The 13019-nt window shown below is 27.3% G+C and overlaps 2 protein-coding genes across 4 annotated transcripts; one reads left to right on the plus strand and one right to left on the minus strand.

Moving 5' to 3' along the window:
- Positions 1-6938: 6938 nt before the first annotated feature.
- LOC118064903 (uncharacterized) lies at positions 6939-8934 on the minus strand. Of its 2 annotated transcripts, XR_004690115.1 has the most exons (4): positions 8791-8934; positions 8529-8670; positions 7230-7942; positions 6939-6969 (listed from the first exon to the last, which is right to left on the minus strand). XR_004690115.1 is itself a non-coding variant. In XM_035079832.1 (3 exons), exons 1-3 carry the CDS (start codon positions 8869-8871, stop codon positions 7299-7301), a joined length of 867 nt encoding a protein of 288 aa, XP_034935723.1. In that variant the 5' UTR covers positions 8872-8934; the 3' UTR covers positions 7204-7298. The 2 variants fall into 2 exon arrangements, 1 of the variants encoding a protein (XP_034935723.1); XM_035079832.1 differs by lacking the exon at positions 6939-6969 and having other exon boundaries at positions 7204-7942.
- Positions 8935-9489: 555 nt separating this feature from the next.
- Positions 9490-12517, plus strand: Snx6 (sorting nexin 6). 2 transcript variants are annotated; one of them, XM_035079593.1, is made up of 9 exons: positions 9490-9678; positions 9850-10065; positions 10133-10254; positions 10335-10779; positions 10861-11043; positions 11345-11362; positions 11638-11701; positions 12008-12093; positions 12187-12517. In XM_035079593.1, exons 1-9 carry the CDS (start codon positions 9619-9621, stop codon positions 12235-12237), a joined length of 1245 nt encoding a protein of 414 aa, XP_034935484.1. In that variant the 5' UTR covers positions 9490-9618; the 3' UTR covers positions 12238-12517. The 2 variants fall into 2 exon arrangements, with proteins under 2 accessions (XP_034935484.1, XP_034935495.1); XM_035079604.1 differs by lacking the exon at positions 11345-11362 and having other exon boundaries at positions 12187-12512.
- Positions 12518-13019: the final 502 nt, after the last annotated feature.

The raw sequence follows: 13019 nt of genomic DNA on the forward strand, positions 1-13019 counted from the left end.
CTAAGGTACGCGACTACTGCTTTCAGGGCGTCTCGACTTCGTAGACGCTGTATCTAAAATTATTCTTTCTGCTCTCATGCCTCATCCCGCGTACCATTACTTTGGTTCCGTAGTCGTCAACATTTACGTCGTCATCGACAATGCTGTTGCTTCTCTTTTGACTCTTATCAGCTCTTTGGGTAAGAAGGAATAAAGTGTTCAAGTGGAGCATACACACCAGCTCAAAAAGTCTAAAATGGTTCTAAAGAGGACTTGATTTAGCAATGACAAAACTGTTATTCATAATATTGAGGTTTAGTTGAGTGAAGATAAATAGAAGGTTTCAAATACTTGGAAAGAAATAATGATATTATTTTAATTAGTGTAAGAACAGATTAATTAAGATTGTCATTTCATGGACAATTTAATTTAGGATTAAAATATATTAAATAATAACTTTTAATTGAAGTGTTATTTATTTTTAATTTTTGTATATAAATACATCCATCATAGAAAATTTCATCTTCTTCGATGGACTTAAATTATTTTGATTAACAAATATAAATTTTCCTAGAAAATAATGACAAAATAAATACAGAATGTGAATAAAAATTCACGATAAATACAAATAAAACTCGAAATATTGTTTCTGACATATCACGAAGTAACAAATTTTTATCAAGTTCACTGTAAATCCAAGTGCATTGTTGTTGTTACACATTTAAATGTGTAAATAGTGACTATAATTTTAATCAAATGGATGACATCATATGTAACACATTTAGATGTGTAACAAGAATTTTAATTACTCATTAGAATTTTAATTAATAAATTATTGATTTATAAATTAAAAATTTTTCAATAATAATAATACCATGAGCAATGAATATTATTTACTATATTAATTTTTATTCTAGTAAATAAATTTTATTTAGATTTATATTTAAATAAAAAGCTTGACTCAATTTTAATCTTAAACTTAAAGATACATTTATTTATAAGTCACTGATGTAATAATTAATATAAATATTTTATAAAATATTCAATGTATAATTTTTAATACTTATTGTCAGACATTTTTAATATTAATATAAAAGTTTTCTAAGAGAAAAAAAAGTTTAATTTTGTGGAGGAATTTTTTCCAAAGTCTTTAGAGAAATATTATCTTATTGAAAATTGAATATTAAAATGAGAGTATAATAAGCTTTAAGGACAATTCATAAAGTGTAAGAAGATTTCATGAAGATTGAATAATATTTGAATTAATTCAAAAGTAAAAAACAATGAATAAAAATAGCTTTGCATTTCTAAATAAAAGAAGAAAATAAATATGATAATATATAGAAAAAAAATTATATGAAATTTTTTATTTCTATATTACAACAAAATTTGGCTTAACTTTAGAATTATCAACATTCAAGACCACTTTTAATGTAATCCTTCGGTGACACAAATTGCTATAAATTTTTCAAATTCTTATCGAGATTTCTGATAAAAAAAAAGGTGAGTAATATCCTTCAACTAAAAAGATTCGAGATTCTGAAAGCAATTCCCTTGAATTTGACGTGGATAGAATCAAGCATGCGTATATTTCGATAACATAAAGCTTTTCTGCCAGACAATACGGCGTCCATCCACCCAACGATTCTTTCACAACGCTCAATGGTTGTATAAATAAAAATAGACTATTAGAATCTACTTCTAATTCTAAGTCTGGATTTTTTTTCATTTTCATTTCTATCGTATTCTACTGCCACTTTTCGAATAAACTTATCTTATAATGAAACATTGGTGCAAAAGTGCATGACTGATTCAAAAATAGTAAGAATTTTACATTTCTCATTGAAAAATAAATTTTTTTCTAATCATGAAATTTTTTCTATTCTAATAAACATATTTTTAATATCATTAAATATTTACAATGCAATGAATACACTAATTATAGCATAAATTTTCAGTTCCACAAAATGATAGAATCTTGAATTGATTGTAAAATGGACATCAACCATTATAAATCATTACATTATTTGAAATTAAATTTAATAATTACAAAATATTGCAATATATTATGAAATGATTGTATTTTTTGCTAAATTTTTATTTTTAAGTGTCAAATAAATTCTTTGATTGAGATTGACATTTCTCTGAGTTGATGGGTAAAACTCCATTCTCTACTCAAATTTATTTCCTTTTTATTCTTCTGGTAGAACTATTGTTATACAAATTTCTTGAATATCATTGAATAAATTCTATAAATTGCAAAACACACTCTATAATTTATGACAATTCTACACTGAGAAAAAAATGTACTTCATACAAAAAATATTTCATTCGATTATCAAAATTTCAAATAGTGGCAATGGAATATTTCTTTGAAATTATAAAGATTTGATTAAAATCATTTTATTTACTCAAATGAAAAAAATGTCATTTGTTTTCAAACTTGTAACAATAGTGAAAACTACTGTGAATCAGTGAATATTCAATCAATTCACAGATTGCTAGTGCCAATCCTATCACTGAAAGAATCAGTCATTGGATTGGCACTGGATATCAATGAATATTCACTGATTTGCAATAGTTTTCATTGATTAAGTTTAAGAGAGTATATTTACATATGTATCCCTTTATAAAGACTAACTTTCTAAAAAAGCTACATGTTTACTTGAAGATAAAGGTTGAAAAAAATATATTTTGACAAACTTTTTAAATATTTTTAATACCCGGGTAAAAATTCTAACTGAGTAAACCTAAAAAGACATCAAGATCCCGTAAGTTCATCTCTAGCTCAATTCCTTTATTTAATTTTACTTTTAATTACCATGAAATCTATGATAAAAATTATTCTTTGATCAAGTTCATTCGAGATGTTCAAGATCTAAAAATATATCCCTCTTCACAGCAAACTTTACTTCTCTATCGAATGAAAAACGTACAGCAATTCTTACTAACCTCAAAGAGTAAAACACACCTTCAGCATCCAGTCGTTTTAGTCAGACAGATTGATATTTTATCGACAGTTGATTAAAGTTTATTCTTGCGATTTTCTCTATTTTTTATAATCTTTTTTGAATAATAATGAATAATCTGCCATCATTAATAATATTGTAAAATATGACGAAATCAAAAGTAGTAAAAAAATGAAAATTTAATTCTTTTTAGGTATGATACTAATGTCGTTACCCTCATACGAATAGCATTTTTTTAAAATTGATTTTAAAGTATGCGTACACATGATACTTAATCAATCATAAATCATTCGTGAACTTCGTTTACACCAATGAAAATGTTTGTAAAGCTTATTTTCCAAAAAAAAAACTCCAAAATGAATTTAAGTTGACTGCTGGCGAAGTAGATGTTTCAGGGTAACCAAGGAAACATGCCAGCTGATGTAAAAGAAGCTATCCTAGTAGTTCAATGTAAGTCTGCTAAAGAAAAGTCAGACTTACAGTAGTTTATATCCCTGTAGCTATTAGGGTAGTGACGATCACAAAAAATGCTAAGGAAGTTTACCTCCTTGGTAAAGTTGAATTCAAAACCATCTAAGATAATGCTAAGCTTGCAAACTGACTCACCTACTCCAAGGAATTGAACCAAGACAATTAATACTATAAGATTAAATAAAAAAGTTCAAGATGAGGATAGAGAATTTGAGTAAGTACCTTCCAATAATGTTTTAGTTATATTGAAAGCTCAATTAACACCAGGCCATATCATTTTATACTTCTGTAGATACAATGTATGGATACATATTCGTCCAGTTAAAATTGATTACCAATGTCACAAATTTAGACGTAAGCTTAAACAATGCAAAGGTTAATACGAGATATAAACAATGAAGAGACAATGATAACATCAAAAAGAATTGCAAGAAAGGCTCACCGAAATGTGTAAAGTTTTGAAATCATCATGGAACTACTGATAGAAAATACCCAAAATTGATTGAACTAAGAACTATTCAACCTATGGATGTAAAGAAGGAATCCTTCGATTAATCCTTATTGAGAGAAGCTAAAAATCCTGCTTATCCTGAAGATAAGCTTGATCTTCCTTATTCTAGAGCTGTTTTAACATTTAATATCGTTAAAAAAGTTATCCAAGTGGAGCCGGATTCTGACTCTTACAGAAATCTTAGGAAAAGACTCGAAATTCGTTTGAGCATCAAGCTAGACAGTAATGACTATTCTTCTCCTGACAAAAAAATTCTACCAAATGAATTCAACTAATTACCTGACGATAGTTCTTTGTTAAAATCTAGCCATGAAGATTCATGAATTAGACCTGGTAGAAGACAGGTGTATTATCTAAAAGACTTCATCAATACATTAAAAAATTACTATCACAGGACTTGGATGAAATTAATCAACAACTGTCTATCTATTTTACCAAATAACCTGGTAAGTTTTCTGATTTTCTTTCTTTCAATCAATCTTAAACTTCAGTTCCTTTACTTCTAATTCATGTATATGCGAAGTCAATATCTTTACAATCCTATAATAACCGAAATAATTAAGATCTTACAATGAATTTCAGCTTTAGAAGCAAACTGAATGAATTGGAAAGTACCTGTAGAGTACGAGCTCAATCATGTCTACAGTTATTGACAAAAAAATCGACAAATTTAGTGATTTGACATTGGAATTAATGTGGAATTAAATAATGATTAAGCGAAATAATTATGAAGAATAAGTGATATGTAAAAGATTCGAAAAACCACTATAATTATGCCTGTACCAAGATTACCAAAGAAGAAACGACAATATTGGATTTAAAACATGCTCTGCACAGGGCATTGAAAAAAATGTGACGGTCTGTTTATATTAATAATTGAAACATAAATATTATTTTGCAAGGTTATAAACTTTCACGCAAATCATGACTTGATACTTTATATGTCATAAAAAATAACTAGACATTCCATAAAATGCCTAAGTTATATACATGGCCAGCCAAATATTACTGTATATGTTCCTTCATGTAACGTAGACGATGAAATCATCAGCAAGAATGGTTTCATATTGTAAAACGAACCTGAGACATAATAGTACTGAATAAATAATTACTATTTCAAGACTTCTATACATTTTTAAGAGGAAACACGATTTTGATTTCAATAAATTTGTCAATACAGAAATATATTTGATTTTCGGTTGGTGCATTTCAAAACTAACCTCAGTGAAGTCAATCTTACTCTTTCGACAGCAGTTTATTTCGAGCACAAGTATCGTGAAAGACGGCAACGAATTGACAAAAATCAATGTGATTTGTGGTTATTTTAATACTCTTCATAGATTCAATAGAAAGATTATTCTTCATTTGCATGTTTTATCAAATCCTTGGAAACTTCTTCATCAATCTTCAAATACTATCTTCCAGGATGTCTTTATTTTTCTTTATCCTAAATGTTAAATAATTGATAACTGTTTTCAAATCTTACCGATAATCTGGTGGCACGTCCCAATCAATTGTTCAGTCGTTTGAATTCCCATGAACTTAAAAAATTATTTCCAGTACTTTATGCTTGTACATAAAGGGTATTGCTTATTTGGAGCACGTGATGCTAGGTAATAAATAACACTATTGATTGAATAATAATATCTATATTTTTCACCTTTCTTACTAAAACTTATTCACTTTCATTTTTAGTCTCACTGAATATATTCAAAAATTCTGTTATTAATCATGATGACAAGAGTTTTTTGAGATCAAAAATTTTCAAAGTCGAGGTAGACTATCAATGTTTTCCAGAAAATACTTCAATATTATTTAATAATCATTTTTCTATCACAATACTGATGATCGACCATCTGTTAAAATGAAATTTTTCTTGCATTTAACATGAAAGGTATTCCAAGAGATGAATTCATTCATGACCATATTATGTTCCACTAACATTTTAAGTATTCAATCAAAGTTTCACGATAATGTTTGTAAATAGCATCTTAGATATGCTATTTAATTATTCTAAAACATGAAGAAGTTAAGTTATTTTATATACCGGTAAAAATTCATCGACATATTGATATCAAATGTAAAAGTTAGTGAAAATGATTATGACGATTCTATATATATACACTGATTTCATGATGTTGGCGGTGTTATGGCACAATTTGTACTTTTATTAATCTAAACAACTCATCTTAAAGAGTATTTAAATTATTATCACATTAATCATGTTTAATTGGGTAAAATTTAAAAATTAAAATTAGAAGACGCACTCAAACGTATCTAACAAGTACGATCCATAATCAACGACTGTCGTAAATAAGGGGGAGTGTATGAGTAGAATCTTTTAGCATTGCTATCACTGTGTGTGTCGTCCGTGGGGGCTTATTTTAAAACTGCTGTCCTTCCAACATTTAGTTGCAAGAAAATAAGAGCGAGAGATCACACGGGTGTAATTCTATGCTTGCTACCAGTGTGTTGTATATTGAGTTGACATAGTATCTCTTTGTTTCACGAACAATATTTCCATATTGCTGTTATTAATTTGTGCCTCATTTTTTCGATAATTTTTGTCGTAAAGAAAAGAGCTTGTAGAAAAATATCAAAAGAATTGTGATTATTGATAAATATCCAATCTTCTTTGAACTTCGAGTGAAATTACAATCGTAATCTGTTGAAAAAATATCATGATATCCTGTTGTCCATTTACATAGTTAATCAAGTGCTAAAACTAGCAGTTAGCACACATGCTAAGTTTACCTCTTTTTTACTTTTACACTTACTTTGTCTCGTGCTCCGTCCTCCAATACACTAGGATAATAGATTAATTGAAAATTTTCTTGAATACTTTAGGTCATAAGGTACCCTTCTATATCTAATTGATCATTTTCCATCAAATACTGCAGAAGTCATGTTCTTACGAATGATCTTACTAATAATTTTATTGATGAACATTCAAATATACAATGTAGCAGGTAAAATTGCTATATCAATATTCGTGCTACCGTAAAATCCTCTGTTATAACATCAAGGTCTGAAGCAGATCTATAACACAGAAAAATTATCGGATATCGTTTATAAAGGTTACTCAATGAAAGTAGAATGAAAAGAGAATTTAACAAGTATAAATATGATGCACAGAGCTAAATACAAGAATAAAAGTAGGACCAATATTTTGACTTGGATAATTTTTATATATGATTGTTAATTCATCAGAAACAAAATTGATGGATCTTGAAATATTTACATGAATATTGGTGTTTACCTGAATGAGTTTATATACATTTCAAAAAGTAGTTAATTACCATGTTATAAATAATAATTGTAATTAAAGAAATCTGAGTGTCAATAATGTGTATAAAGCTAATGTAAATTTATGTAGCTTTATGATTATTAATCATCTTGTGCCTTTTATGTGAATGTAATTGAATTTTAAGAATTTTTTCAGCTGTTCCACCAATAGTATCTTGATATTCACTCGTCCATGGAGACACGGAGAATTTTTCTATTATATCACCTGTTTTTTTATCAGTTGACGAATTGGTATTGATAAGTCTGCGATTAATATTTAATTTTTCAATACTATCAGGATATAAGCCATTATTTGCACCATCTGTGATGGTATTTGTCGATTCCTTTGTTCTACTTTCACGAGTATTAATATTACTGGATCTGTTATTGCTATGGTTTTCATCAGTGAATGAAGAATTATCGTTGTGAATTTTCGTCTTTGTTTTCGTGGTTGGATTTGTCATTCTACGATCCTTGAGTAAATATACTTTCTTGCGATTATCAACATGAATGATATTAATATTATGCCGATTTTCATTGTTGTTCATTTCAGGTAGTAATGATTTTTGTCTTTTTCTACCCGGAATATTATGACCATAAAGATAAGGTAATTTAGGTGGAGGACGACATTCAACATCATCATCTAACTTCCTTGTTAAAGTAGATGATTTTTTGGAGCTATCATTTACCATGATTGAATTACCATAAATTATTGAAGGGTGTTTATCTGTAAGAAGTTAGAAAAAATTTTTTAATTTCCATTAAATTTAAAATTTAAACAATTTTCTTTAGCCTTATTATCAATGTTATTGGATTTATTCACTTTATTCAAAGAAATTTGATATGATTAAAAAATCAATTTTTTTACGAGCTGAAATATTTATTCAAAATAATTGAGTATATGCTTATTATTTATAACCGTGAACTTTCTTGCACTATCTAATGTTGATTAATGATGAAGAACTGTCAGCTTCACCATAGATTTTTTTGTAGTCAACGAACAATTTTTATGTGTTGTTTAATTTTCATGCAACACAACACAAGTTCATAATAATATAGCAAGAAATCTGTATAAAATATAACTATATCTTAACCTCGCTGAGATCTCTTGCCATTTAAAAAAAAATCGTATGATCCTAAAAAATCAGCTCTATTAGTGGAATGATTATTCTTATTTTTTAACTGATTAATATTTTAAATGTTTCAAAATCCTTCTACAAGAGTGAAGATTCAAAATTTTTTAAAAATTTAAAACATTTTTCCGCTGCTTAGATTGCTACAGATATTAAAAACTAATTTGATGATAATCTTACGTAATTGACCAAAGTCATGCTGATAAGTCGTTTTCATCCATTCATGACTTATTTTCCTCAGTACCAATGGTAGTAAGAATGATTGAGATGAATTTCGCAGAATACTTGGTACTTTTTCATTATTTATCCTCCTATAGAAGTTCTGAAATAAAACAGTAGTGCAAAATATATTGAAATAATTAGATCAATTTTATTCTACTAAATCATTATTTCTAGTACAAAAATGATTGACCTTGAATAATTTTATTACATCAAACTATACCTGACAACTGCAATTTAAATTTTCCCATAATGAATTAAGATTCATTTTTTTATGCACCCTGATGGTTTCGTCAGAATGCATTTGCAAATAATAACATTACTCAATTTAGACTATCAAAAATAGATAAATCATTTTGAATTTCGAAAAAATCGAATTTATTCTTCTCAATTCATGCTTTGAACTGGAAATAATAAAAAGAGAAATTATTTTGAAGTTTGCGCAACTTCATTGTCAAATAATAGACAGCAGGGGCTTTTACGTGGATGTTTCAAAACAAAGTCTAGAGTGAAGTGTATTCTAACCATATCTCATCATTTGCTCATAATTAATTGACACATCCAATCCAATCATTATATGTACATATTGGTGCAAAGTACAGAGATTATTTAATTATAAGTACTTTGTATATTTTAAATCAGTATACTCATTACTTAAACTACTGCTTACAGTCTTCTAAGAAGTAAAATATTTTGTATCCGATACAGTATTTTTTTTTTATGAAACCATGATTCACTTATTCAAGGTACCTTTTTTATCTGTTGACTGTAACTTTTTTGCCGATTATCTTGGCCCTCTTGATAATCGACTGGGCATTAATTTTTCTGGCCTACGGGTGCTAGAGTTTGCCGGTAGAGGCGCTGCGGCTGCTACTACATTTTCTTTATCTATAGTCTCAAACATCACATTGTTGGAGACGCCATAATGGTAGGTGGGACCTGTTATCGCTTACAATCCAGTCGTGCTATTATTCATCGACGAATTCATTATTAAATAAAGTTACTTATCATTCACAACTTTCAATATTACTTGTAATTTTTTTGAATAAAAATGTTACAAGACGAAATTTGTGATAATTCTGATCTTATAAATAATACACCGCCACCTAAAGTGAGTTAAATATTTTTAAATTGAATAAAAATTGATTTTTTTATTTCAATAAATTTATAATAAAACTTTTAATTTATTTTTAGTTATTTATAGTTTGTTTTATGAATATTCAAAAAAGTATGGATATTTTTTTTTGATTTAGTGACGTCAATTTTCATAATATTTTTCTAGGTTATCCAATCTGACAACGTTGATCTGTCAGATAAATCATTACAAGTAGATATATCAGATGCATTGAGTGAAAAAGACAAAGTTAAATTTACAGTGCATACAAAAACAACATTACCCAAGTTTCAAAAACCAGAGTTTCTTGTTGTTAGACAACATGAGGAATTTGTATGGTTACATGATAGATTCGAGGAAGAAGAAGAATATGCAGGTTATATTGTAAGTATAATTAACAGCGAGTATTTTTCCAGCAAAATACAATGTAATAATTTAATAATATTTATAGATTCCACCATGTCCTCCAAGACCAGATTTTGATGCATCCCGTGAGAAATTACAGAAACTTGGTGAAGGTGAAGGTACTATGACTCGAGAAGAGTTTGCTAAAATGAAACAAGAATTGGAGGCGTAAGTACTAACTAAAAATAATCAGTAATATTTTACAGATTAAATTGAACAATATTATGATAAAATGTAATATTTTCCAGTGAATATTTAGCAACTTTCAAAAAAACTGTTGCAATGCACGAAATGTTTCTAACTCGATTAGCTCATCACCCTGTCTTCCGAAATGATCACAACTTACGAGTATTTCTTGAATATGATCAAGACTTGTGTGTTCGAGGGAAGAATAAAATGGAAATGTTTGGGGGACTAGTTAAATCATTTTCAAAAACTACTGATGAATATTATTTATCAGCCACTGTAAAAGATGTTAATGATTTCTTTGATCAAGAAATGACATTTCTTCAGCAATATCACACTAATCTCAAAGAAGCTACTTCTCGAGCTGATCGTCAGACAATGAAACATAAAGATGTTTCTGATTCCTATATTCGAATCTCTGCTAATCTTCTACAATTAGCTACAACTGACTCTGGAAAACTAGAAAGATTTCTGACTAAGATTTCGGAAACATTTGAAAAAATCCGGGTAAGTTTTATTTATTTATTTCTTTTGGAGTAATATTTTTTTGTGTGAATTATTGAACATTGAAATAATTTTATTTTGTAGAAAGTCGAAGGTAGAGTTGCTTCTGATGAGGATTTAAAACTTTCCGATACATTGAGATATTATATGAGAGATACTGCAGCAGCAAAAAGGCTACTATTTAGAAGATTAAAAGCATTACATGCTTATGAAGCTGCTAATCGTGCACTCGAAAAAGCTCGTGCTCGAAATAAGGACGTTCATGCGGTAAGAAATGCTTTAACATTTTTTCAAGTACTCTATAATAGATGTTGAAAATTCTCAACTCCAAAACTGTATATATAATTCTCCAAATTGGGCTTGCATGTGGTTTCTCACACTGTATTTGTTACGTTGACACTATTACACTATCATATAAAATTGCAACACGCAATTAGACAATATACAGGAAAGTAAGAGAATATGCACATCATAAAAAATAATATAAATAATAATAATGATAATTTTGTAAGTTGATGGACTCATCGTTTCATCTTGATTAATTATTTAATTTTTCCGGCTCGTTCAGGCACTGGAGGTTGCAGAGGTGTGTGTTTTTTCTATAATACTTTTTATTATGATGCAAATTAATTACTCTAAAAAATCAATATTTAAGTAACATGGTTGTTTTTCATCATTAATTAAAATAGTATAGATTGGTATGATTTAAAACTTTTTAAAAATTGCATGCTCCATTTGTAGCGATGAAAATTTCACATCATTTGCATTGGTTAATTAATTTTCTTAAGTTTTTTAAATTTATTTAGTAATTTTGTTTGTCATTAAATAAAAAACATGGAAACAACTTGTGTTTTAATCTAGGCTGAAAAAACTCAAACAGCAGCTTGTGAAAAGTTTGAACAAATGTCTGATAAAGGAAAAGAAGGTCAGTATTATTTAAAACATTCAATAAGTTTTATGAAAAAAATATTAAAGGAAAAGTTTAGTGAAGAAAAGTTGAGTTAATACAACTTTTAAAACAACTTGATGATTCAATAAGAAAGAATGCTTAAAGTTAATCACGAAATTCAAGTAAAATTAAACAATATTAATAAGGTTTCGTTTTAATTTTTTTTTATATTGACAGTTTAGCGTTCACTAAACATTATTCCTTTAAAAGACCGTTTTATAATTTAATATAATACTAAATTTACCTGGTAATCAATAATTATTTATTTCATTATTGATTCAGAGCTAATGGATTTCACAACTCGGCGTATAGGAGCATTCCGAAAAAATTTAATAGATTTAACAGAATTAGAAATTAAACATGCGAAGGTAATAAATATATTGTCATTAATTGAAAAAGTTATTTATAAAATTTTTTTAAGAGAAGAATCAATATTATAATATAAAATATTTTTTTTCTAGACGCATGCTGATCTGCTTAAGAAATGTCTTCATGTTCTTCGAGAAGAATGATTCTCGTGATTATAAACAAAGTATAATATAATCTACAATAATACAATTATTATTACTACGACAACTATTCCTACTATTCTTACTATTACCATAATTACTATGAATAATAATGATAAATTATTAATGGCAATCAAAGTATCATTAATACATGTAGATTGAAGAGATTTTTCTACAAAGCAATGAAATAAAAATTAAATGATGATTATTCATTTTTAAATTGCAATATGCTTTGATAAAAAAAAATCTTATAATCTATTTAAAATATGTAAAAAAATTTTTTATCATAAACTAATTTAAAAAAGAGATAATCTAATTTATAAATAATATATGAAAATATTATTATGAACTACTGTAATTAGATTATAATAATAAAATTAAATAATTAATTTTATTCTGCTCAAAATGAACATTGAAATTTTATCTGACGTGAAAAGTAATCATCTGACGTGAATTTATTTTGAAATATTCTCATGTGTTCAGAATATTTGAAAGAATTCGAAAGTGTATGGAAAAAGAAATGAATACAAAAAAACATATGTCAAGTTAGTTTAGTTACAATAATTAACGTATAAATGTAATCAATATAAAGTTTTTTGCAAAATTATAATAAAATTCTAAATAGATAAAAAGTAAAATAGATAGTGTATACATATAAATGAATATGTTTAATAAATGTTTTCATAAAAATTATCAGCATTATTCATTTAAAATTTATATATAAGAATTCAAAGGAAAAAATGATAATATCTTGAATGAAAGTAATAATGTCAGTGAAATAAAAT

Source organism: Chelonus insularis, unplaced genomic scaffold (assembly GCF_013357705.1).
Source record: "Chelonus insularis isolate UGA/USDA-ARS -01 unplaced genomic scaffold, ASM1335770v1 contig_117_pilon, whole genome shotgun sequence".
Lineage (NCBI taxonomy): Eukaryota > Metazoa > Arthropoda > Insecta > Hymenoptera > Braconidae > Chelonus > Chelonus insularis.

What these genes read in the sequence shown, in the direction of transcription:
- LOC118064903 (XM_035079832.1), bottom strand. Translation starts at nt 8,871, where the DNA reads ATGCATTCTGACGAAACCATCAGGGTGCATAAAAAAATGAATCTTAAT. An exon ending in ATTTAAATTGCAGTTGTCAG is followed by an intron (nt 8,671 to 8,790) that starts GTATAGTTTGAT and finishes GTTTTATTTCAG; the next exon opens with AACTTCTATAGGAGGATAAA. An exon ending in GCATGACTTTGGTCAATTAC is followed by an intron (nt 7,943 to 8,528) that starts GTAAGATTATCA and finishes AACTTCTTACAG; the next exon opens with ATAAACACCCTTCAATAATT.
- Snx6 (XM_035079593.1), top strand. Translation starts at nt 9,619, where the DNA reads ATGTTACAAGACGAAATTTGTGATAATTCTGATCTTATAAATAATACA. An exon ending in ATAATACACCGCCACCTAAA is followed by an intron (nt 9,679 to 9,849) that starts GTGAGTTAAATA and finishes ATATTTTTCTAG; the next exon opens with GTTATCCAATCTGACAACGT. An exon ending in AAACATTTGAAAAAATCCGG is followed by an intron (nt 10,780 to 10,860) that starts GTAAGTTTTATT and finishes TTTATTTTGTAG; the next exon opens with AAAGTCGAAGGTAGAGTTGC.